This window comes from Hyalella azteca, unplaced genomic scaffold (assembly GCF_000764305.2).
Source record: "Hyalella azteca isolate HAZT.00-mixed unplaced genomic scaffold, Hazt_2.0.2 contig1994, whole genome shotgun sequence".
Lineage (NCBI taxonomy): Eukaryota > Metazoa > Arthropoda > Malacostraca > Amphipoda > Hyalellidae > Hyalella > Hyalella azteca.
In genome coordinates, this window is record NW_025932283.1 from 69,835 (window position 1) to 96,467 (window position 26,633).

Consider the following 26,633-nt stretch of genomic DNA (forward strand, 5'->3'; position numbering starts at 1 on the left):
GGCATACGTTACACGATTTGGAACTGGCTGCTGGGCTAATATACCCTTCGCCTGTTCTACCGAATGTGTGTTTTAGACGCTAGTTATGTGCAACTCCTGACAAAACATTCATTATAATCAATAAATAATAGATCACTGCTCCATCATGATGCTTTTTTAGCGCATTTTATCATTATGAAAAAAAATTTACTATTGTGCTCGCCATGTCCGTCTGTCCGTCCGTCTGTCTATACGTCTGTCTGTCCGTCTGTCTGTCCGTCCGTGACTTCACGTTTTCGTCGACGAGAAAATGCGCTAAAAATTTTGATGCAGCTCATTTATAAAATATTTTTATTTGTGCAATTTTGAAGTAATAATGATCTCGTATAGCAACCTTCTTGAATTCCTATTCTCCTTTACGTACTATGACCGTCCGTCTGTCCGTCTGTCTGTACGTCTGTCTGTCCGTCTGTCTGTCCGTCCATGACTTCACGTTTTCGTCGACGAAAAAATGCGCTCTCTGTCACTCACTGCAGTGAGTACTGAGTTATATTTTTTCATTTATCACCACGCGTGTTAATCGGATAACATGTCATTGATAACACATCCTTCTACTACACCTTCATATAAGTATGTCAATCTCGAGTAAAACCTGCCAGTGTTATTTACTTACATTCTTGCCATAGGTGGTTATAAATTTGGAATTTTTACAATTTTTGTTTCTTAATATACACTACTGCTTACGAAATTAAAATTTTATGGCTTGAATAAAATAATTCATCTCCTGGTTGTTTCGCATCGCCTCGATTATCCCTCTCATTGTTATTATCGTGAAAAGAATTCAGAATATGATGATGTCTGAGTCCCGTCCCGCATGGAGCGCGCGTCCCTGAAAAAGAAAGTCGTCCTATTTTTGTGTCGTCCAACTGCTTTTTCTGAGTCCGGGCTACAAATACAGTGATGAAAGTTAGGTTGTGTTACCTGCGGCTACCACCTTGCTGATCGCCTCCTACTGCATGGTGTACGGTAAATTATTATGCTCGTATAACCTGATTTTCTTATGATTACTCTCGCCGAATTTTATTTGAATTAGACGAGTGCAAACTTTTCTGTGGACTATATATAGGCGAGCCCGTTACGCGTTTCTGCCGAGCACTCGTTCAGCGGGATTGTTTTGTGTCTTGTGCAAAAGTTTTTCTTATAACTGTGTTCTACTTCTTGGAACTTTCTTTGTCGTGGACTTGATATTTTTTTATCATGAATGGGGAATATCATTCACTAATATTTGTTGTTGCTTTTTTTTCTAACTGCATAGGGATGTTGGAGTTTTTATAACCTAATGCACTTTTTTGTTGTATTTTTGATTCCTAGAAATTTTGGGTATTTTCCGTACCACATAATGGCGCTTTTTTGGGATCACGCTAGAAAATTACCATCCACCGAATTTCTTAATTAAATGCACAAGTGTCGTAATTTCGAAAATGCGACAGGGTTGAATATTTGTAGGAAAATCGAGACTTACAAGAGGCACTAGTATCGTGGATACTGACTCGAACATCAGGGATACATATTCTGAACTTAACTGAAGTTTATAATAAAAATTATCTAAATTAATCTAAACTATCTCAGCACTCAAAATATTTTGCGTTATTGTGACACAGAGCATCCCTCTATTTGACAAGATCTTTCCTATCCGCAAGCAGCTGCTCGGATTGTATTTTCAAAAAATAACATCCGTATTCCGTATATCCATCGATTTTCTGCATTTTTCTCTGCCGTAGTCGAAGCTTTATTGCAAAGTTATTAGGATCACGTCAGAAAATTCCTCGCTAATACGACGCTTGTAACTCCTCTTTGTTACTAAGTATCGAACTTTCTTCTGTTAACGACCCAAGATCACGATTGATGACGGAGTATTTCCAGCAGCAGCTGCAATTATTTATTGAAAGTGAAATCCCGGAACAATATGTTGTGATGTAGCAAATTTTTCTGAAAAAGTGAATTGCTTGATAATTGTTCGGTGCTTTCACTAGTTAGGTCTTCAACAATCGTTTGGGCTTAAAAAGTTAGGTTACGATTTTAGTTTTACTGTTGTTATCATCGCACTTGATTATTGACTGACTCGATCTTATAATGAATTTTTTGACGAGTATGGAACTTTTAGATTAAGCATGTGTCGAATAATCAGTGAGTTACCATTCTTATGAGTTGCGTCCATACTGGGCAAATGTCGATGAAACAACATTTGATCAACGCTGATTCAACGAAACAACGTTAACTTCAACGTTGGTTTAACGGCATGTTTGTTGGAATCAGTCCCGGTAGTTTTGATTTAGTCCTGAAACATTTTATCTAATAATAATGAAAAAATTAGCAGCAACAAGTTACTAAATTAATTGACTCCTTCCGCATGCAGTGCTATTGGTTATACATCTTGATTATAAAGATATTTAATCGTTGTCAGAAAGTGCGCCATTTCAGGATCCTGATTGCTGCAGGGTTGTTATAGATTTTTGTCTATTTATCATTTCTACTTAAGTCTTGGTGCCTTTTGTAAAATTGAGTCACGATTGTGCCGAGTCATCTTTCTTAACGGCAGAACATCTGCGATTAAATTCTGAACATATTTTGCCAAACTTTTTCATTTTTGATCAGGAAATTTTTGGTGTGCAATCAGGTAGAAATGGTAATGGTGCTCATTTGTGAATTTAGTGAATTATCGTCTACCGGCATGAACCTTTTTTATGTAAAATTAAATTTTCTAACGTTCTTCGTCTTGTTTATGGGTGTAAGCTGCAAAGAATTTCATTTAATTTCGATTTTTTTTTCGAGTACTGCATGAAAACTTCTAAGAGTTGATTATTTCATAGCATCATTCCTATTGAACAATTTTCACTGAATTGTCGGACTCACAAGTTACGTCACATAATTGCTTGATTAATTCATCTAAATATATGCATATATTCCTTTTAAAAATATCGTTATCAAGGAGCAGTGTGAGGTAAACTGGCCTCAAGGGAGCGTTGAGGACGCGCGTCAGCGAAGTAGGTCTTGCAGTTAAAAACTCGCTCATACAGAGCCCTGATTTCGGACAGCCGCTCTGCTGCCTCAAGGCACTGTCATTGTTTTGCGTATTTCTCCCAGTATTTCTGACAGATATGATTTATTTCTGAGATTTCTCTTTGGAAACTTATTCTTATTAATTTAAGGTGAGGAATTTTGGACTTTTTGTCAACTCAACCGTGTAGTTTCGTAGCACTGCCTTTTATATACTTACTTTACAGCTGTGACCGAAAAATTTTGTATTGTCAATAGTAATGTTATTAGATTTTAATTAATTAACTAATTCGTAGGACCTATGTACGAGCAAGCGATTCTGTGGAGGAAAGCGTCGAGTGCAAAACCATTCGTCGAAAAAGTGCAAAAGCATTCGCCTAAGCTATTCCCGTGTTAACTGCAAAATTAATGAAAGTATGGCTTGCAATAGAAGCTAAATTCGGCCTCCAATAGCTGCAGGGTATTCTAACGTGGGCACGGATCCGGTATCGCTGCTCCACATATCCGGACGCGGCCTCGAGCAGATCCTCTGAACAGTTCGCGCTCGCGGTCAAGATTTATGCCAAGTTTGCGTGTGCCTAAATTTCGGGACTGGAATTGAAGATATTTTTCGTTGTAGCTTGAGACAGAATCGTGAATGTTCAATCGTCTTATTTTCAGGAGGACCATTATAGTGTATCTTAATGAATTAAAGCGTTTTTTATATCCAGAATATTTTCGCTTCATTTTTTTGCACTGTATGTTGTTTCTTCTCACCTCGCACACCATCACCGGACACACCACTAACCTTCTACATATTACACCACTTATACACCACTTAATAATCGGTTGCACTCCTCTGGCGTACGACATACACACAGCTGATGCGAATGACACCTGCTTCTTTAGATGTATGCGGTTGTTGCTGCAGGGCCTTGGCACTGCAAGCCAATTCTGCAACGATGATTAGTCGCCGACAATTGCATAAACGATTACGTAGCTTGCTAGAAAGAAATTACACGTATAACGCGATCTCATCTATCCTGAACCTTGTCCTTCGGGTGAAGTCCCGAGGCCAGTATAGACATGGCTTGCGTCTCAACTACCATGCAGCAACTAACATGATTATTTTAAATCACAATGAATCGTCATTTTCCTACCTATTGGCGTCGATCTATTTTATATGTTATTGAATGTGATACTCAGCGTTTTTTTGTTTTGCAGCAATTCAAGCGCCATTCAGCGCGGTTCATTTGAACAATCCAACACAGTAGAACTTCACTGTACCACGTTATAAAATTTATCTTTGCACTTTCACCGTTATTACTTAATGGATACATAAATTTAAAATTAAATCTAATCAATGAAGAAAGCTTTTGTACGTACCCAGCCGAGTGTGATGCATTTGTAACGGATGCATCCAGAGAGTGTGGTGATGTCACCCTGTTATCCATGCAGCGTTACGGCCCCGTGGCGCTAACTGTTCCATACCGTCCGTACGTCCCCCATTCACTGAACCGTCTTGAATCGGCTGTGTTGCTTTATAGGGTTGTCCCTACTTTGTTGTAACTGTCCTCGCTACATGTGTTGCTTTAGGGTTGTCCCTTACTTTGTTGTAACTGTCCTCGCTACACGTGTTGTCTTTAGGGTTGTGCCTTACTTTGTTGTAACTGTCCTTGCTACATGTGTTGTCTTTAGGGTTGTCCCTTCCTTTGTTGTAACTGTCCTCGCTACATGTGTTGCTTTAGGGTTGTCCCTTACTTTGTTGTAACTGTCCTCGCTACATGTGTTGTCTTTAGGGTTGTCCCTTACTTTGTTTTAACTGTCCTCGCTACATGTGTTACTTTAAGGTTTTCAAGTAATTTGTTGCACCTTGTCTTCGCTATACATGTTGTATAACATTTTTAACGTATCTTTTGCAGATTATATGCATTACGCACATCTCTAAAATATTCCCTATCGTGAGTGTATCTATCACCGGCATGTGAGTGATGCATAAACAATCGCTTCACGTATCGGCGCCGCATGCGTACATGCAAGTATTTGCATGAGAGTAGGTCAGTGAGCTTCTGCCTCCAGGCACCGTGGTTCTTCACCTGACCACGAAACTTCCAAGTATTCGCTGCAAAGAATTCCCGATACTTGATGCACATGCAAATGGTTGCTCAGGAGACAATAAAACAATTCCATCCGTTCTTTGCATTCAACCATTGCATGGAATTAGTTTGCTAGAAGGCTATAAACTTCAACCTATATGGTGATAATTTGGGACTACACGTGTGTTTTTTAAACTCTTTAGGTTTGTGTTACTGACGCTAGCTTGCTAAAAATTATGTTGCGCTTGCAAAACACATATTTTAAGTGAATAGTCGATTTCACCGAGATAATCATGATAACAGACTGCGACGGTCTCGATCTTGTGTGTTTTCAATGAACTTTCCTTTCATGTAAACATTTCGCATATGGGAAGAAAATTATTTGCCTGTTTATTTCTGATGTGCCTGTGATATATACGAAGTCATCGGTGTCAATAACAGCGACATCCGTTATAAATCAATGACATCATTGGAGAACGCTCGATCTTGCTAACTCTATAGCATCTGCCGCTATTCTATAATCTGCGCAGTCATGCTTCTGTAGTGCAGATAAATGAGACCTTGAAGTTCAATAAAACTTGTTGCCTGCAGAACTATTAAAAAACCTTCGTGTGCAAGGATTTGCTTCTTGTTCTCGCTTGTCACTACCAAAATACCTTGACTTCCTGTATCAATATGAATAGACTGTTCTGGCATTTATAGATTCATGTTTTTTTACAAGAGTGCTTGCTCACAACTCCATAGAGTTTTTCCTAATGAGGTGAAGCGTTGATCTCGGGCTTGAATATCTCGTCTATATATTATTTGTCAAATAACCTTTCACCTTTACATAGGTCTATTAACCTTTACATAGCATTTATTGCTAATTAATGAACCGGTATTGGTGCATTAGGATTGGAATTTCTGGCAAGTACTTCACGATCGAATCTTTAAATAATTTTTGAGTTAACTTGAATAATTTTTTGTTCAAACTATTCGTAAGTTCTCGATCCTTAATTATGTTGGTTAATGATAACTTATTATCTATTCGTTATTTTTGCAATGGTCGTACGCTGTATATTTGGTTATAAATCTATGCTGCTTAAGATAAACTTATTGTACCAGAAACCTATTGTGTAATTCGGAGATTGTCATGCTATTCTATGGTAATGGGCGTTGCATTGACAACGTAACTGAATTGAGTCTTTGAGATCAACAATAGCCCACACAACTTCATTCAAGCTTAAATGCATTGACCTCTACAATATTTTAACGTATAAATTTTAAGCATTTAATTGACATTCTATTTATGAGCAAAGTTTTGTTGCTATCTTATTTGAATAAATTCGCTCATGGCATACATACACCTTAATATCTCCTTTTGCGCCTAGATGTATTTTTTCCAATTATTATCCATTTTGAATGAATTACGCTGAGTTAGCACAACAGCTGAACCCACTTCTATAATATAACTGTCAACCTAATTTTAAAGGCTCGGTTCTATCGAAACATTTAACGGGATAACTTCCATGAATACGTTTTTCCAGAAGTGATGGCTAGCTTGACAGTGCACTCCAGCCCGTCTCTCAGCCCTGACATTTCCCTCAAGCACCGCGGCTTGTCATGGATGTCATGTAAATGTTCCCGTTATGCCAAAAAGACGTGCAGTTGTGGCTGAACTTTGGCATACCTTACTGAAATCCATATATTCTCTTAGCGTCTAATATCAGAGACGTAAATCATAGCGTAAAATTTCGGTGGTCTGATTTGGGCCAATTTTCGCCATATGTTAATATTTTTTGCTATATGGGCATGAATCGTCTTTTAGAATCTCGTCGAGTTGTCGTCATTTTTTTTATTATTTGTCGTTAATTTTTTTATTAACTTAACTTGCTACTTTTTGTGATTATCTGAGAACTTGTTCGATGGATGAACCAGTATAAGACCGTTTTAGAAAAGAAAAACAATTAATAAATGAAGTAAATTAACAATCAACATCATCGGACTAGGAAGGTCTTTCTACAGCCCATCAACGGCTCGTCTGTTGCAGTATATACGTGAGAACATGATTGCCGTGCGGGAGTGTGCGTAGCACAGCCATTACAATAGCGTGTCTTTCGGTAGCGATTGATATACGTAACGCGTATTAAATCAATGGCACGCTCTCCGCTCGGTTAATTGTGCATGGTCATTAGATCACTAGCTGTTATAGAGCTTCTTCCTTACTAGGTCATTTGACCGCTACTCGGGACTTGTAGGACTCAGAGGCACAGTTTCCGATCACGTGCGTCTGATCTGTCGGGTCTCAACAACGGGAACTGAATGCTGTAGTTAAACGCATGTGTCTCATTGATTAATTATTCATCTGTTTTTAAGTCATTTCAAGACTCCATTATAGGCGACTTATGAAAGAAAACGCATAGTCGTGTATTAGGCGGCGAGATTGTGATGTTATTTTTTAGCTGTCGTTATTTACATAATTTTTCCTACAATTATAATGATTGAAGATGACCAGAATGTGATACTAGTATATGCATGGCTGCTCTTCTTGAGGCTGTGCGTTCCTATATCCATTCTTGATCTCCTCATTATCGACTAATTGAACGTTCTCCTTACCGAATTCTTGTTATTTCGTTATCTTCCAAGAAGATAACGAAATAACAAGAAAGATAACGAAATAGCAGGCACTCCACGAGTTCAACGCGTTCCTTCTTCCTTGCAAGCATAAAAGATGCCTTGCTTATCAAACAGACCTTATGAATATTCCTGCTCGGAAAATGCGTAAACTGGTCAATGAACTTGCGATATTTTGCACCCTTTCTCTTGCAGCAACTCTCCAACAAAATATTTGTATGCTGAGTTAAATGTAAGATACAATGCACATCAAGATGTTTATAATTGAACAATAATTTGAACATATTCATAGGTTAATAAATTGTGAATCATTCTTCGTTAATGTTGTTCTTCGTGTGTGTTTGAATTGACAATGAATTGAAAAACAAGCCTAGCGATAGAATATACTTTGTGTAATAAATTGAAAACAAACTTTTCAAGCTTTCAGTTTTAATATGAGGCCAACTGCACATTATTTGTGATAGAAGTCAAACCAATGCCCATTCAAACTTCAATATTGTAATCAGGCATATTTTATTATTACTTTGACCTGTCATTCCATGTTTAATTTATCTCAATGAGGATTGATGCTGCATTACGATCTACCCTACAATTGAAGGCAGATGAAAATTCCTATTTTTCCATTTAAAATTCATGTTTCTCAGTCGAGACAGTTCGGGGCTCTCATGCATTCAGTATTCAGTATGTGCCCGCTATTGGAACAGCCTACTTCATCGATTCTAAATGGTATAATAATTCTCTTCAATTAACTACTGATTAATTTTTTTCATTAAATCTACGAAACTTTTATGCCCGACGGCACTGCTATGTGTTTAACTTTCAAGTCAATCACAGCGGAAGGCTTCACAATGAATCAGATTCAGTGTTTGTATATTCATTTGGGGCAAGTAATGAGAAATATCATTTCCATTTAGTCTTTCATTCATGTCCGACTGTTTTAGTTGTCTTCGTACACTTGCTATCTACTATTGAATGCTATTCATTTAATGTTCCACTGTATCTCATAGGTACCTCTGGAAAGAGTCGCGCATTGATTTCGAGATGATTTTTTTTATAATTTAAATAGTAAGGTTAATTTAAGTGTTACCGCAGTTAATTGGACCGCAAGTTCATTTGGTAAAGGCAATACCTTTCTACTAAAAATAATATCATCAAGAGTCTATGTGTAGAGCGGAGTTTTTATAAACTTCAACGGTGTCTTCAAAGTTTCTGATGAAACAATGAATACCTAACCTTAAAAGTTTCCATCAATGCTTCTGCCATAACCGGACTTCTGGACCTCGTCTGCCGCCTGACGCTCCCCGCCGCCAGATGTCGCGTCATAACGGCGCGGCAGCAGCACCTGCTGATACTGGTGTTGCTGGGCTGCTTTTGTGTAGCTTCTTCTATTGCTGTTATCTCTGATAATGTTGCTACTGCTTTCATTATTGTTGGGATCGCTAATGCTACTGCACTCGGTGCAAATCTTGTTCAATTGAGGGTGCCAATACTTTTTTTTTTTAAAGGCCTCCCACACTCACCATTCCAACAAAAAAAAGAAGAATTGATTTTATTAATTAAAAAGCTGTAGCAGTATTGTTGCCAATACTGCTGCAGCTTTTGCTGCTCTTGCCACTGGCCCACTGCTGGTAATACCACTGCTGTTGCATTGACATTGCTAGTGCGTCTGTTGTCTTTCCGACACTGTTGTTAACGCTATTGATACTGCTAAGGCTGCTGCATATTTGACTGATGTTTACACATCAAATGCTGCTAATTATTCTTCTGCTTCTTTCGTATGCAACGGTAATACAGTGTTACTGCTGCTTTTACTGATGTAGGCTCTCCGCTCTCCTATTGCTGTTGCTTCACTTTCTGCCGTTACTGTTGATTCCATTGCAAATGTGTCAGCTTCTTTTTGTCTTATTTATTATAATTGTCCCATTTAATATAATTTTTTGTCCCATTTAATGTAACTGCTTCTTCTACTGTTGTTTCAACAGCTAATGGTGCTGCTCCAGAGCTCATTTCGATGTCTTGACTACTCCTGTTTTTCTGCCGCTGTTCCTGCTGTAAGCTTGTTGCCACTGCGACTGATGAAGTCACTGTTTGTTAATCTGCAATTGCTCATTATGCCCCTTAATTTTTGCTGCTGCGGCAGTTATGCTTCTTCTGAACACCCGAATTTTAGTGACTGCGCATTCTAATACTGCTGTCAAGCCGCTGCTACGCAATTAATGCGCGGTCATTAATGAGTCTAACTTCAGTTCATTGCTAACATTGTATTAATGAGTCTAACTTCAATTCTATGTTATATTTCATCCTCTTTAATTGAGTGCGAATATAAATTCTTTGCCTTATTTGTTGAAGTTCTTGAGATCGCCAGACGAATGCATAGATAATTTATACTCGGTAGTAGGAAATAATGATTGTGAAAATAATTCCAAACTAAGGAATTCATAATTTAATTGCCAACGTAAAAATACATCAAAATTGTATCAGTTTTACATCAAATGTTTTTTTATATTAAGAAATCGCAGAAAACGAAATTTTCTTTTACATTTGGCTAGCGAAGTCTTCCAAGAACAGCTGGTTATAGAACTAATGGTGCAGCTGGTTATAGAACTAATGGTGCAGCTGGTTATAGAACTAATGGTGCAGCTGGTTATAGAACTAATGGTGCAACTGGTTATAGAACTAATGGTGCAACTGGTCATAGAACTAATGGCGCAGCTGGTTATAGAACTAATGGTGCAGCTGGTTTCGTACGTTTTCCATGATAATTTCCTCGTTATATCTTTATTTTTTTAATTCTTTGTTAATTAGCCATTTAGGCATTCTAATGGTGGATATATCAAATGACATTCAATATGGAAACTTTGGGTGGCTAAATAAATTGACGTTAATTGACGATGTTGCCGCCGCATTTGCGGGTGAGGTCAACCATAAAAAATATAACTCAGTACTCGGTACACTGGTACACTGCAGTGAGTGACAGAGAGCGCAATTTCTCGTCGACGAAAACGTGAAGTCGCGGACGGACGGACAGACGGACGGACGGACATGACGAGCACAATAGCGCCATTTTTCCATAAGTGGGAAAATGCGCTAAAAACTTACCTGCCTCTCTCAGGCAACTAAATTATTAGCGCAAAGGTCATGAATAAATATTAATTAAAGATTGCATATGTGTATAGATAATCAGATTACGCGCTTCAGAAAATTTATCATGTAATGAAACTAGGGAATCTAAGAGCATGGGCAGACAATGTGTAACTGAAAAAAAAATAAAAAAATAGTATGAGTAGTTAAGTAAAACAACTGAACTATACTAAACAAAATAACGGAACATTACCGCATCATGAAGAAAACTTAATTAATTGAACAAGGAAATGAAATGGGAGTAGAGATTACACATGAACATTAAAAATTAGTGGAATTCGTTTTCCTAACATCCTATTATATTAACAATAGGTGCAACGACTCACCGGGAGTATTGCAGCATCTCATGCCTTTACTTAATTGAATCCTATTAGGTCCGTTTCCTTACCCTAAAATAAGACATGTTAGCTATAATTAGCCTTAGAAAGCCTACAAAAATATTGATATAATATTATTATGAATAAGCTGAAAATGTGAGAATTTATTTTGCGATAGAAATTCATAAGTAATCCGGTTACGACGTATAGTCATGTGTTGTCATATATAAAGTGCCGCGATTGCACTACTCATGCTTACATAACTTAGCACTGGCTTCATTAAACTATAATTTTGTTAAGATTGAATAAATTTTATTCTTAGATATCGAAAATCTCAATGAATGCGAAAATTTTACATTATTTAAACGTAAATTTAGTTTTTAATGTTGGAAACAATATCAATTACAGATCCACAGCGGTATAATCTCCTCACTAATTCAAAACTAGAGCGTACTTATGATCATCAATGTTTTACAGTTCAAGATCAAACTCTGACACTTTTATTCGTTGGCAAGTCACTCTGTCTCCATCTAGTGAACTCGAAAGCCGGACGTGTGAAGCAACTTCCGCCGTGCCGTCATTGCGGATGTGGTGATATTTTTTCTTGCCCTGGAAGCTCAACAATGTTTGTGCGTGTAGTGTTGCGGTCCCTCTTGTATAACACATGGTGCTAGATGCGGCTGCATTGTTCTATCAAAATTGAACAATATTTTAGAGTCACGAGCTGAGAGCTATAATTTATTTTATTTTATTTCGAATCTCCGTGACTCGACACCTTCATCGGAAAGGAGTATATAATCCTCGTTAATAAAAATTTAACGTACAGGGATGTGTTTTTTGGAACACTATTAGAATAGATATTTAAACTAACTAAAGTGAGTCTGGCCTTCAGAATGCCCTTAGTTTAGAATTGGAAACCGCCTTCGACACTTTTGTTTGATTGGTGTGGTATTTTTCTCGAACGCGTAGTCAGAAATGTTTTAATTTTTATTGAGATCACGTTTTCATAGTACCAACTCGTACGTGCGCTATGTGAAAACGTATATACGGAGTTGTTTGCAGTTTCTTCAACGAGGCTTGCAAGAAATAGACTCCGAAAAAGATTTTACTGTCAGTTATAATATTAAATTGTGAAACTACATGCGTCGTCTACGACTAAGGTTTAAGACGTGTTGAGAAGTGAATTTGTAAGTCGCTGCGCTAAATTACTCCCATTCTTAATACACGCGCCATATTTTGAGTTGATTACGTGCTCTGTGTTGTAACCTTTAACGACGTACTGCTGGTAGGGCGCGCGTGCCTGGGGAAAGTATCATGTTTTGGCAGCTTTATGGTAATTATAATTATGACATTCGCCAAACTACTGAGCGAAGGCCGAAGAAAAGTCTTCTGAAGTTCTTTAAACTGTTCTTTCTCGCTGCACGAATACCCGAATATTTTGTTGATGCTTAACCAAATTTTTGTGTATACACTAGTGTTTTATTATTGTTTTCTGGTTGTTCCTGTTTTGTGGTTTTATTTTTTATTAGTCATCATTTTTACTTGTGTTATGGCTACTGAGTACAATTTAAAGGAATAAAAGTTTGCTTCAAAATATACCAGGAACTTGATTCATGTCAGATTTTGCTCAAAAGCTACTTTGGATAATTATTCGGAATTTTATGTATGCTGATATAAAGTTCCATGAATGTGTTTATAATCTAAAGCTTTTTGAGTGGTAAGATGAAGCTCATCAAGACTTCTAAGTTCATGTGCCAGCTGCAGGCGTACGCTCGTGAGCAGATGCTCCACCGGAAGCATAGAACTTTTCGATCTACTCATTGCTGTGTGTTTTTACGTTATAGTTCCGCGACTCGTGAAGTTTTTGTGTAGGTATTTCAGCCTTGTAACACTTGAAGCACATCTATCTTCCTTTGTTTTTCTTATGTTGTTCATTTTTACCCACTCCAGAAGACTTGTGCGTAATCGTTACTCATTGGCACGTATAAAAGTCGTCTGCGCATTGTGACAATCATGCTTACTTCATTCTAACGCTGTGACAATCATGCTTACTTCATTCTAACGCGCTGATAGTGGCAAAAAAAAACATATTTTAATCCATCTTGCCGCGTTTAATATTCGTTTATTATTACATAATGGTTCAAAATGGTCTCCTTGAGAATACGAAAAGCATAAATTGCATAAAGTTCAGTGTTTTCGATTAATAATTTCCTTCGATCAAAATCTATTCCTGAGAGCAACTAAAACAGCTCCTTCTAAGGAAAATCTTTAATTCCGTAGATTAATTCCTAGATTAATTTAGACGACTGGAACTCGTGATCGCTATTCGTACCTGATGTCTCATTACAGAGTCACGCCGGGAATAAAGCGATGCTGGAGGTTGTTGGGGTTCCATTCACACTGCCATCGTCACTTAAATGTCACGACGCAATCAAGGAATTAGCTTAAGGTACAGATAATGGTTCTGCTAAAAAATTACACTTAAAAAATATAAAATAGGCAGAGCTGGGCAGCGCTACTTTGAAATGTAGCGGCTGCTACCGCTACATGCTCTAAATGTAGCGGCCGCTACCACTACAATTGTTTAAATGTAGTGCCGCTACCGCTACTGAAAATGTAGCGGCCGCTAACATGTAGCGCGCTACTGCCCACCTCTGAAAATAGGTCTGCTTAGGTGTTGAGGAGTTGAGAAAAATTCACAAAAAGAATTTATATTGAGATTTTCCTATTAAGTGGTTTTCGAACGCAATGTTTATTAGTTATTTCACTCGTACACTGTTCGAAGAAACCGTGAAAAAACGGGCTCACCGACGTTCTACTGACTGGTCGTCCCGTTAAATGAATCGTGTCACCGTTCTTTTCAAATCTTAGAAATATCGGCGAAAATAGAAAAAAAATCGGCGACAGTTTTTTCACGTTCCGGCTGGTCACTGAAATGCCGGTAATACCGTTAAATGGTGATTTTTTGAACAATATATAAGCCGGCAAACTTGCACTTTTTTGCTGTTTGATTTTTATTCGTTATCAGAAGTCAAGTAGCCATCAGGTTTTTTGTTGATCGAAACCTACCAAGTACCTGGAAAGAGTGATTGCTGAACGCGTATGTTTTGCCTATTGATAATATCAACTGAATCAACACTTGTGACGATGAATCAACTGAATTATTCACCACGTTCCTCAAGATCTTGTTTCGCACCCACGTCGCGCTGGTCGCAGTGACGCGAAATGTGCGTCACGTTCTTGGCTAATGGACTAACAATTTAATGTCAATTATTAAATTTGTGACGTAGTGTAGCTTAAATTTCAGGCGTATATGATAATTGACGAGGTGACTCAGAGCTTCTATAGAATATTTTTGTCTAACTCGCGAGCACGTCAGCAGCATGAAACCTTTTGTTTTGTTTTGTAGCTTCTCTTTTTCCACTGTGTATAATTTGTATATCAATATCATCAATACAATGAAGGAGACGTTATCGTGAAGATTATAAATTGTTGTCGTGTAATTTACATGTATGCGTGGTTGTAACTAAGGATAACCTGGTTTAAAATTAATATTCCATTGCAGCAAGAAAAAGGAAAATATAGACCCGAGGGATTGATGTGGCGTCAACTCCTTCCCTTCATGAGGAAGCATTTCCTTCATTTAGCAAGTTTTCATTGGTTTAGTTGAATAAAAGACCATAAAATAGTAATTAAATTCTATGTAATGGATTCATCAGCCGTATATATTTATCAAAATTATCGTGGATTTGCAGGCATGCACACCACTCTTGATTTATCGATAATGTTTAGCATAATCTTATTTGTTATTTCTCACGATGAAATCAAAACGCGTTACCCGGCCACGACTTGGAGCACTTCACTATTTAACTAATTTAATATTATATACAATCTTAATGTCATACAATGTTACTCACTGTTAATATAATATTTCCTAGTGCTTTTCATTCGCATCAGCCACTCGAGTTATGTCGAATAAACTCGCCTGCATCACCATCACCTGTTGAGTGATGACCACCTTGATCGCGCTCTCAGTGCTGCGGCGGCTGTCGGCAAGTGAGGTTGTTAGGTGCGGATCTATTTGCGCACGCTTTTTTCATTCATCCAGCAGTACAAGAGTTTTTATCGAAGGTATATTTGCAGTATCATCTTGATGTGAATTTATTTTTAAAAATATGTTTTTACCGTCTATTGAGGGCGTTGAAAGCGCCTTCGTGTCGTAGTGCGTTGTGTGGTTCCGTGTCCAGTTTCCATTTTCTGAGTTTCATGCATAAAATATCATTAAAGTACTTGAATTTAAATTGCTTGAAACTGTAGTAAATTCAATGTGTTATTGACCCTGAGTAACCTACATGCGTTGTATTCATCTATTCATTGCTGACCAACAAATTTGTCATATACTCACACTCCGTATTCCAAATGAAAAAAGAGAATAATTTAATTAAGTGGCAGAATTGATTACGCTTGCTTCATTTTTTCATCGTTGTTAGCAGGTTAATTCGTTTGCAAATGAATTTTCTCTGATATCGAAATAGTAACAAGCGGTGAACTAGTCCCCTAGAGGGCATAAACTCGTCAGTAGCAGTTCAGTATCGTAAGCCAGCGCAGCAATGCAGGAAACTTCATGTTTATACGCACCCAATAATTGTTGTTCACATGAGGCATTGTGTTGATTATAACTGGTATCTTCTGTTGATGTTCTATCAGCGCGCAGCTATTGTTGTGCTGCTATTGTTGTGCACTTCTGTAACTCGCTATGATTGTGGGAGTTAATCTTTAGCTGCGAATGTTCGATGAGCTGCACTTCACTATTAATTTTTGTGTCTCTAGCACTCTACTAATCTAGCATTTTATTCGTTTATGGTCACTCGACCATTTACGAGCAGTAAACACGACGGGCCCTAACAAAATTTAGAGTCGCCCCAGCTTCTGGTAATCCAAATCAGAAGCTGACGCGTCTGTAAATTTTCACTGCGTAACAAAATTTAGAGTCGCCCCAGCTTCTGGTAATCCAAATCAGAAGCTGACGCGTCTGTAAATTTTCACTGGGGGATAGATTACAATTTTATTACAAGCACTCGCGTCTCTCTACTAGCGCTGCGCTATCATCACGGCCTCTCGCCACCACAATTGCATGGGGGCGGCGCCGCCGGGCGTGTCCAGGGTCGGACGAAAGTAGAGTTGACTGCCCGACATTGAATATCGCTTCACTTATCTGCTCATTGTTCCGTTTATCTTTTCTTTCCTAAACCATAGGAGTTTTTTTCAATTTTTAGCTTCTAAAGCCTAGATTCTAAAATATGATACCAAAATCTAGCGACAAATAGCGAAAAGATACCAAAGAATCGGCGACAGGCCACATCAGGCCTACTCTTCAGCGCCGACATCACTATGTTATGCTAAAATATTTGGAACTGTTTTGAGTTGTTCTCTATTTTATCGAGTTCTTCAGGTCGAGTCTTGATTTGGTCCAGTGGATATCCCCAGACAGTTATCTGGCAATTTCAGCCGAAGACTTTTAATATTAATATAAAAATATTCTTGAGCAGCTTCGTTGAAGCGGAATTCTGCAGTAAAAGCTGACTGTGGCAGGCGTACCGTATCGCCTGCAGTGATCTGCGTCGCAGACTCGCCCCAGTCAATCATTAATTTTTTTTTTCTGCCGAACTTGCGAGTCTTCAATATTGTATAATAAACATTTAGTTGGCAGATTATTGTGAAATGAATGAAACAGTAGCGTTTAATGTTAGTTTCAATTCGAGATTTTCTACGTTGTTATGATGTCTCACCGTGATCGCTTCTAATTGCTTACCACCACATTAGATGCTGCACTATTTGAAATGAAGGAAGAATAATTTGAATGTAGAATCATTCGGATGCGGTTCATTTTGATTTCGAATTTCGAGTTGCGCTTGGAGACGCGACCGGATTTCCCAGCATCGTTTCGACCGTCCGCTATTTTTCTCATCTGACCGGAGCGCTTCTGACGCGTTTCTTGGATAACAATTTCTCATTCTACCGGCACACGTAGTTGATTAATTAAATTTACGGATAAAATACTCCTATTCTACACTTATGCCAGAGACCTTCGGGACAAAATTTTTGTGCATTTTTCGCGCATTTTCTCTTTTATGGAAGAAAGGCGCTATTGCAGTGCTCGTCATGTCCGTCCGTCCGTACGTGACTGACGGACGGACGTGAGAAAATGCGCTCTCTGTCACTCACTGCAGGGAGTACTGATCTAATTTTTTTAAGTTTTGGGCAAACGTGCGCTGCAGTATCTGCCGTTGCTATAAATACGTGCCCCGGATAACCTTGTTACCGTTACAATTGGTGAATTTTTTTCTTCCCTAAAAATTCTATTTTTTTCTTCAAAATGTATCTTATCATGTAGATTTTTGATTAGTAGCTAGCTGGAGATTCATCCTCGTTTTTCAATAATCCGATCTGGCAAATTGAGAAAAACAACGATAAAAGTTTCAAAAATATACTCTCCAAGCCCTTCGATTGCCTAAATAACTCTAACAAAAATTTATTTACCTCCTGATCACCAGTGTTGCAGTTTTCATGATCAAGTATCTATAATTTATTATCTTCACTAGTCTGAATCTTTACGTCAGTCAAAACTTACTTCAGTAGAAATAATAGATGTAGCAGGTTGCGCGGAACATTCCTAAGTCTATTCAATATTAAGTCTTTCGTTTATCATCTCATATTTTTTCTGAAACTTTTTAGATGTATAAACACTCAAGGTGTTTATACATCTAAACACATCTTTTCCTATTTTTAATGAAAGCCAAAATGGTTTCAGAGATGAACCTATTAAGCTTGGATTAGGAGCATTCTGGACCTGAATCAATTCGGCCCTGAAATCGTCGATTCAATTATTTTTTCGTAATTTTTTATAATTAATCTTATACAAATCTTTTAAATTCAAAATTTAAAAGAAAATCTTTTGCAGTCAAGTTTCTTACGAATAGAATTATCCATTCCATTTCCACCTCGCTCTGCCCCCATCCCGATTGCTTCAGCGTTCCCGCAAATTCACTGGGCTCATTCTCATGGCCAGAACAAGTGTCGCCGTGCGTAGAACGCTGCTTCCAATGCCTCCACTCGCTCCCATTATTTAAGTGGAGTTACAAAGCAACTTGTTGCGTAGCCCGCCTCTAGCTAAACGAGCTTTGAAAGATTGACTCCTTTCACTTCATCATCACGTTCTTGGGATTTCAATGCCCTAGCGTCAAAAAGTGATCCGTAAATGAGATCGTTGCGCTTCTATCCTGTAAAGATTCTTTATTGTTTCTTTTTTAAAATTTTTCGGAGAATCGCGACTTGCTATAGTCGAGCTCCAAATTATTGCATGTCATTGTTACTTGGACATATTAAATATTACTATTTTGAGAGAAGACCAGCGATCTAACAATCAGCACAATAAATTATGAGACTTTTCTGCTTCTTATTTTGAAGTAGTGATCCTTCACAGTGACGTGATCATAGTGAGTTCTGCGTTAAATCTGATATGAAATTATTGGAAAACTGCTCCTAGTGTTATAGACAACTTAGATCATAGTTTGGTCAACATCATCTAGGAATAAAATCTCAACACCAAGTTTCTACGAGATCTTGTTGATTTTCGCTTTCTGATTCAATATTTGTTGTCACACTTGCAAACAAATCGTAGCTAAGAAATCCTCTAATGCCAAATACAAATGACAAGGTCCTGACTCGTGTTATTAGAACCGTCAGTGTCGCCGTCTTTTGTGTTGGAGCAACAGTGCTTGACGACCGGGTTCTAAACTTTGATTATTCAATGCGTCTTTGCCTCTTAAAAAAGACTTTTAAGAAAGCTTGAGAGAAACATTTCAATAGTTTTCAGTAGTTTAGAGTTTAGACCCTTTATAACCTACATTAATCAAGTTATTAAGTCTGTTATTACAAGTCCTGGCATTTCAATTTAATTTCGCTGGTTTCCCTCAAGAGGAGTAAACTAGTAATTAAGTAGGGCTTCATAACTTTTCATCATCATTATAATTTCAACGCTTTATGTTGATATAATTTTTTGTACGTTGTTTACTTCATGAAATATGATTATAAGTTTTTATAAAATCAGGATCTTGCCCCATCATTCACTTGCCCATCAATTTGTATGACAGATATTGACTAGTCATGACAAAGCACTTAGCTTTTTTCGATCATAAATGCGCTTGGTTTGTGGAACCCGACGTTATATAACGCTGGAGGTTTTCAAAGTACGTACTTGTTGATGAAATCTAGTGCTCCAGATGAGTTTTAACATTTGCACGCATGACAGTCATGGCGACCCTGAGTTTTTTTATTTGCGCTCCGTAATGCTGCAAATGTCAGCAGCTCTGATATTTCTCAGTCCGTAACCAACGTCCAAAATATCTGTTGTCTTGAATATATTTTACACGCGGCAGTGATTCCCAAACTATTAACCCTTCAATAACCTTTTCGGAATCGAAACTCATGTTGGACTTTGATCGTGTCCACTGTCCAGATGTTTTAATAACTGACTTGACGGAACTTTGTAGCAATATGGGGTTAAGAAGTTGATGTATGTAGGTTTATGCCATCTGAATCCATCTTTTTTATTTTTGTTCCTGTTCCGTGCTAGCAGAGGAAGTAAATTGTTAGTGAACAATAGCTAGCAGTCCCTCCGTTTCAAGTATCAGGAGATTCTCCGATGGAGAATCTGTGACGGCGTAAAATTTCTTTTCATTTTTAAACGACGATTATTTCGCGTTTTCTCCATTAGGAAAGCTTCATAAATTACGATCATGATAGCAGCTTTCGAGGATCATTACGACGGTGACTCATTACGGAGTGCGTACATTGAAAAAAGGAGCAATAGAAATTTAGGTCATATTTTAATTGGTAAATCATTTACGGTATTCGAACGAATCTTATAACCGAACAAATTTCTAATGTGCCGGTATCTATGAACAGCAAGTTGATTTAAAAGCAAGAAACGATGATTTCGGTCACATTTTTTTCCGGTTATGGTCAGCCCGAGCTAAAGTTGCTAAAAGGCTTTACGTTCTAAGCAATATTCGTTTCCAGCGCTGAATTTATGTTTTCGTAGAAACATCTGTGTCGAGTGGGTTATTTTCTAACTAATACGAGCCTCAGCTTGGTAAGTATCGAAGTATCCTGAAAAGTGAAGGAGTATCACAATGGCGTTCCTTATCAGACTCATGCAGGGGCGTAGATGGCGGATTTGATGACTACATCCGTCAAAGAGCGGGAGTGTCTCAGTTGAGGTGCCAAATTGCAGGCGGGAAATATCTTCGCGGTCTGATGCAGAGCGGAGCTTCCCACCGTCAACGGCCTTATTTTTTCAACCCAATTCCGCGTGCTAGATAAACTCCCACGTGTTCGCGCCTCGCTTCGTTCATTCCGCACCTTAAACAGTGCAGCTCCTTCCTATCATGACAGCAGTTATTGATTGATGAAACATTCTTTCGGAATATATTTTGTATTAAGTCTATAGTACTTATTTTTGCCTGGTGTGGTCAATGCTGTATAGTTTTTGCGTCAAATCTCTGAAACATTATCAAGAGCTTGTGTGATTTCTATTCACGTATCAGTGAAAATGCAATTGGCATCATATTTGCATCTTTTACAATCTGTAGGAACTAGAGAGGCTAGCCGTTCCACTAATGTTCTGCGCACCATTGTTACGTCAGCAATACACGTGGGAGAGGAATATACTGTCTTGACCGTAAAACAGTCGTCCCCGGACACGCACTGTTGCTTTGCAGTCTGAATGGACTGGACCGTTCTTAGCAGAACATCCGAATGGGCCGGAAACGTAATTTACTTGCTCATGGCCACATTTTTCAATCAAGGTCGTTTTGGTTTTGTCATTTCAAATCGTTCTTGATACGGCTGTGTTATACGTTTGCTTTTAGTAAGTTACTTGCAATGTTTGTTTAGAGTTGACTTCAAGTTTGTCGAGATCAGCTCCATTTCGCATTTAGCTTCAGCTTTATTTAGCCTGATCATTCGTGATTTAAGATGGTGCTGATGATGATCGTAAGATGATATGGAATAATTTCTTCGCTGCCATATTATTAATCTTAGTTTTCCATTGCTTGAAACATTGCATCCGACTTCTGTGTTCAAGATCTTGCAAATTTTCACGCGATGGCACGTACAGGATTATAAATACCGTGTGGACTTCCTTCCTTCAATCACTTCTCATTCGGCGGTCACCTTCAGCGTGAGTGTCTGCGCGAGTGAAATTTAGGTGCGGTTCTTCGAATTCACTGTCTTGGTCTTGCTGCCTTAATTTCGAATGAGATTCTTAATTTTTTTGGAAACTTTCGTGAGTTGAGGCTGGTCGGTCCGTTAACTAGTACGACGCGTTGTCTAGTGTTGTTAGAAGTTTCCGTTTTCTCTACCTGCGTAGAACATTGAGGTCATTTAACTATCTTGTTTAAAGCTTCCGTAGTTTCTCTACTAGAAACGAAACATTGAATATAAATTTTGAAATTTTTCACAGAAGCTTTCATGATTTCTCCTCATATTCTTAGCAGTGGATCCCAGCGCGGAAGATCCGTTGATCCTATATGCAATGCGAAAACATCCCTACCAATACGACGCGGTCACGCTCTGGAAATTACTCAATCGGGTCGAGCCTGATCCGTTGAGTAAACTTCTTCCATTCATCATACCTCAAAAATTACCAGAAAAGTGTTTATTTGTGTATGACTTGATTGTGTGTGTTATGTGATTGGTAACGGCACCTTTGTCTTGCGTTAATAGCACTCTTCATGTAAACAGGTTTTTGCATTTATAGTGATAATTAGTTTGCAAGTTTATACTTGCATCTCAAATACAATTTCCCGACAATTGATAGGGCGGTCAAAGCAAAGTGTGCTGCGCGTTACTATCATTAGTCTGACTAACCAGTTCGTTAGCCATTCATCTGTTTTCAGTATTCTATTGGACGATCAATGATTTCCTAAGGAAAAATACTTGCAAGGAATAATCACTGTAGGACTTCAATAAGTAAGGATTTTCATTATTGCCCTATACGCTGTCGAGAAATGCACGCACTCGACGTACGAGAACACTTGGCGTCTATATTTCTTCGAGCTTTTTCACAAATCTTGTTATGTTACGACATCGAGTGGAAATAATACTGTGAAAGGCGTTACGTATGGCTCCATTTAGTTATGGTTCAATGCCATGGTTTATTGATATTAACATTTTTTCCTGTTATTGATATCTCTTCGATCCTCTCATCCTCTTCTCATATTCCTTCCATTTTCTTTCCCATCTTTTCCTCTATAGAGTTAGCATGACGCTGCGTACTCTTTTTCCCTGCAGACTGCGAGTCCGTTAGTCCCCCGCGGTCGGCAGATGGCGCTCGATCTTGACCGCTGGACTCAGCATTTTTTTTCGTCTCTCTGACTTGTATAAACACTGCCTGTAATTTGCTGTACGGCGGCAGAAGCTACTGCTCTCCGTCCTCTGTATTGTCGATTTTGTTGCGTTGATATAAGCTCCTCTCTTACCGGCATTTATTTCACGCAAACTTGTTGTTGGAAGTCACTTGCTTTCATCGGTTTTGGAATCTTTTATGGCATTCGAAGATGAATGAAGGAAACAAGGTTGTAGTTAAATATTAGGCTTAAAAAGTAACGTGCGATCAGTTGCCTCAATTTTCGTCACCGGGTTCAAATTAGCATACTTTTGAGTTTAATAACTTATTTAATTGTAGTTTTTGGAAAACTTACAACTATTTAATGTAATGTTCTGGAATCAGTCAAAGTATTTAATTTTTTTCAGCGTTCTGAACAAATGTCACAAATATCTAGGAAATAGAAAACTTCTCAAACCTGATAAATATGTGGCGTCAATAATTGTTTGATGAGTCGTCCATTTAGCTGTCAGGGTAGAAAATGATTGAATGTTGATAAACAAAGACAACGAATGTTGTGCTCTGAGTTTACTGTTTCCCTTTGTCGCCGCATTCGCAGTTCAGCAGTTGAATGTTTTCGCCTCGTCATAAGCCGAAGTTCCACAAAGAACAATAAGTAATCTTTTGACAGCCGTCACATGTGGATATTGTCACCTGCTATCATCCGGCGATCGTTTCACGTCCCGGCCAAGAATCGGTGTTCTGAGGTGTGGCCTGAAGCGTGATGTTAAGTAAAGTTTTATTTTAATGTGCAGGAAGGTTCTTGCGAAACTGGAGTTAATCTTTAGATTAACTTGTTTTTACGATATATTAATCAATCTCAAAACTACTCCAAGAACAAAAATCTAACCTTCTCTGGTAAGATTGAACTTGTTCAAGTTACTGTTCGCCCCCTCCTCTCCTTGGCTCCACGCTAGCCTCAGCTGTATCAATACAAGTCACGGCTCCCTCCTAACTTTTCTCAGTGATGATGTTCTATTGAAGTAGATAATGCATTGAGCATTTCTCACTTGCCCTTATCGGTTCAGCTGTTTAAGAAATTTATCCCTGATATTTCTATGCTTATTGTGCAGAAGTTTGTGTTTTTACCATTTGAGTTTTTCAAACGTTCTTTTGCAAATCTCTTATGAATGGATATAATGGCTTGAATGTAGCTCTTTCTATCCGTTTTGTTGAATGATTTATGCGCACAAAGTCGATCCATGGCTCCCTTCATCCCAAGATAACCTGCCTCACAAGATGTACAGCAGTTCAGGTTCTCGTTGCCTCGCCCCCAGCGCCGCCTCGAGGTGCGCGTCGATCCCAGCGCCCGAGTCGCTGCCATCATGTGTTTCGTATGAAGCTTTCTTGCCCATCTTACTTGACTGCTCCATGTTTCTCTTTGCTCTAAGCAGCATTACTGGTATAATTTTTTGTTTGTGGTTATTTTTAATTCATGATGCGTAATCAACTGCCGACACATGTTTACGGAATCTCAACTGCCGACATGTTTACGGGCGCAGTAGTTATTTACTGCTTGAATCTCAGCCATCACCTAATATACAGTCGGGTATCTTGTTTAATTGAGTCTCAATTTTTTAAAAACCCATCCGGTAAAATAGCGAAAATCATTAAGACAGGAGTTAACATTGATTCATAGGCGTATTGTATTCAGGCTCTTATGAAGTATATACATGCTCAGGCTCGTCTCCTGTTGGTTTGAGTGCTGAACTGCAACCGCTTCAAGGCTAGACGCTCACCGTTAATTTGGATGCATACTTTTGTTATCTTATCTTTAACACTGTTGCTGCTTAGAAGTGTAATTTGGCTCCAGTTTTGGGCAAGCTTTATCCTACCGCAATCAAGATGGGTGCTCAGTGTGTCGCAAACATCACTACTGCAAAGTACAATCAAGCATTCCTGTCGTGTAGGCGATGCAATTTCTAGAACTATTGTTTCAAATCTATTGCTCCCATAGTAAAGCATCAAAAGAGCGGTATTTGATCACAAATATTCGTGTCAGCTGTTGCCTATGAACATTCTGTATCCGATGACACTGAATGTTGTCCCTTCATCGTTTGACTTTCTCTGCGATGTGAGCTCCCTTCGTTTTCGAAGCGTTATTCGCTATGCCTGCTGTGAAAAAAGAATTACGAAATAATCATCCGAAAATTGATGATGAACTCAAAAATTTTTGATGTTAGTTGACATTTATCTCGTATGTTTTATTGAATAATAACAATTTGAAATAAACGAGCTTCGCCTATTGATTCGGATAATTAATGTTCTTTCTATTCATAAAATACATATTCGTGCACTTTCTAACTGTGTTGATGTCACGTCACTAACGATGTGGCGTGTTGCGTCGTGTGATGATGCACCGCGTAATGTCACGCGGGTCTAGGGAACGAGACTATTCAGTACTCGTATATGCGCTCTCCAAGGACTACTACACACAGGACATGCATAGCCTATGTCCAGCCTCTGCTAGCAGAGGCGATCGCCTACACTAAAAATTTTTGATGTTAGTTGACATTTATCTCGTATGTCATATTGAATAAGTAGAAATTGAAAGAAACGAGCTTCGCCTATCGGTTACGAACTGACTTAAATGTCAGTGGCTGATTAAGTCAGTGGCTTAAATTTAAGCAGGGCTGATACTGAAATTTTTCTAAAAAGATAAATTATATTCTTTATTTCAAACGCATCTCTATTTATTTCTAAAGCTAGTTTGCGTTGTATTAGGTGTTATTCGGATAATTAATGTTCTTTCTATTCATAAAATACATAGTCGTGTACTTTCTATCAGTGTTGATGTCACGCCACTAACGATGTCGCGTGTTACGTCGTGTGATGATGCACCGCGTGATGTCACGCTGGTCTAGGGAACGAGACTATACATGCGCTCTCATAACTTGGTAACTTGGAAATTGTGCGCCTTATTGTGAAATTTTTCTTATTATTTCTACGCTTTTATCTATTTTAACAGAGTTTACTTGAGTTGACTTGCATTTATTCTGCCTTCAAATTTATTTGACTAGGTTTAAGCTTGAAGATTTTAAAGGAATTAATTGCATTTGCTATAAAGAAAAAAATTTCAGGCTAAAAATCTTCACTGAATCAGTCCCTTTATTTATCAACAATTCAGTATAAAATTTAGGTTTTGAAAATAATTTTTCTTTAATCGTGATGTCCAATTCGCCAATTTTTTCATTTTAAATTTTCCTCGTTCATATTTTCTCAATTCTCTCGTCTCTTGCAGACTACGGCCTAGACGACGGCGGGGCGGAGTATCCTGACGAAGGCCTGGGCGAGTGCGAGGGCCGCCCCTTCTACACCGAGGAGCAAGGTCAGGTCCTAACCTAGTGCATCAACAGGCTAATAATAGGCTAACGGTTTCGTCAATTATAATTTGAGTTTGAGAAGCACCAAACTCAAGCCTTGTTTCTTAATGTTTTTATTATTATCTTGATGCAAAGGTCAGAAAATTTGGAACGAGCATCGAGCTAGAAGTGATTGTGGGTTTTTCTAGAATACTAGATTGTTCCGAGTTTCATTTTTTCGAGAGAAACTTGTTACTCACGGCTGGTAATTATGAATTACTGTTCAGCGACTAAAATCCTGTTTAATTGTAAACAAAAAATCGACGGGTTCAAAGGTTCAACAGTAAAGATTTAATCAAGGAAGGATCTATTTTGGACCAGAACTCCATCACATAAGGGGTTCTTCATCCGTAGGGTTTCAAGCACGCCCTTCAATTCATCATCACTCAGCGTCATCCGGCATTCCGTCCGGTTTGCAGATTTTTGCACTTGCTTTCTTTTGCTCGATGGAATAATACATTCAACNAATTTTTTTTTTCTGTTTTTAATTTTCAATTAAAGTTCATGTGCAATGACTGTGACGTTACGATGATTTACGCAGACTGCATGTGATATTTATCTCTAATAAGCGTGAACGGAGTATAATATCGACTTGCAGCTTTGTCTCGCTTCATAAATTTCGTTGCAAGCGCACGCTTAA

General features: G+C 38.3%; 1 protein-coding gene across 1 annotated transcript in view; it reads left to right on the forward strand.

Annotated features, from left to right (window-relative positions):
• LOC108676261 overlaps window positions 1-26,633 on the forward strand; it is a 114,378-nt gene that overhangs the window by 53,558 nt on the left and 34,187 nt on the right. Inside the window, exon 8 of the mRNA XM_018164316.2 lies at window positions 25,873-25,959. Coding sequence (XP_018019805.1) covers window positions 25,873-25,959 — 87 coding nt within the window. The remainder of the gene's footprint in view (window positions 1-25,872; window positions 25,960-26,633) is intronic.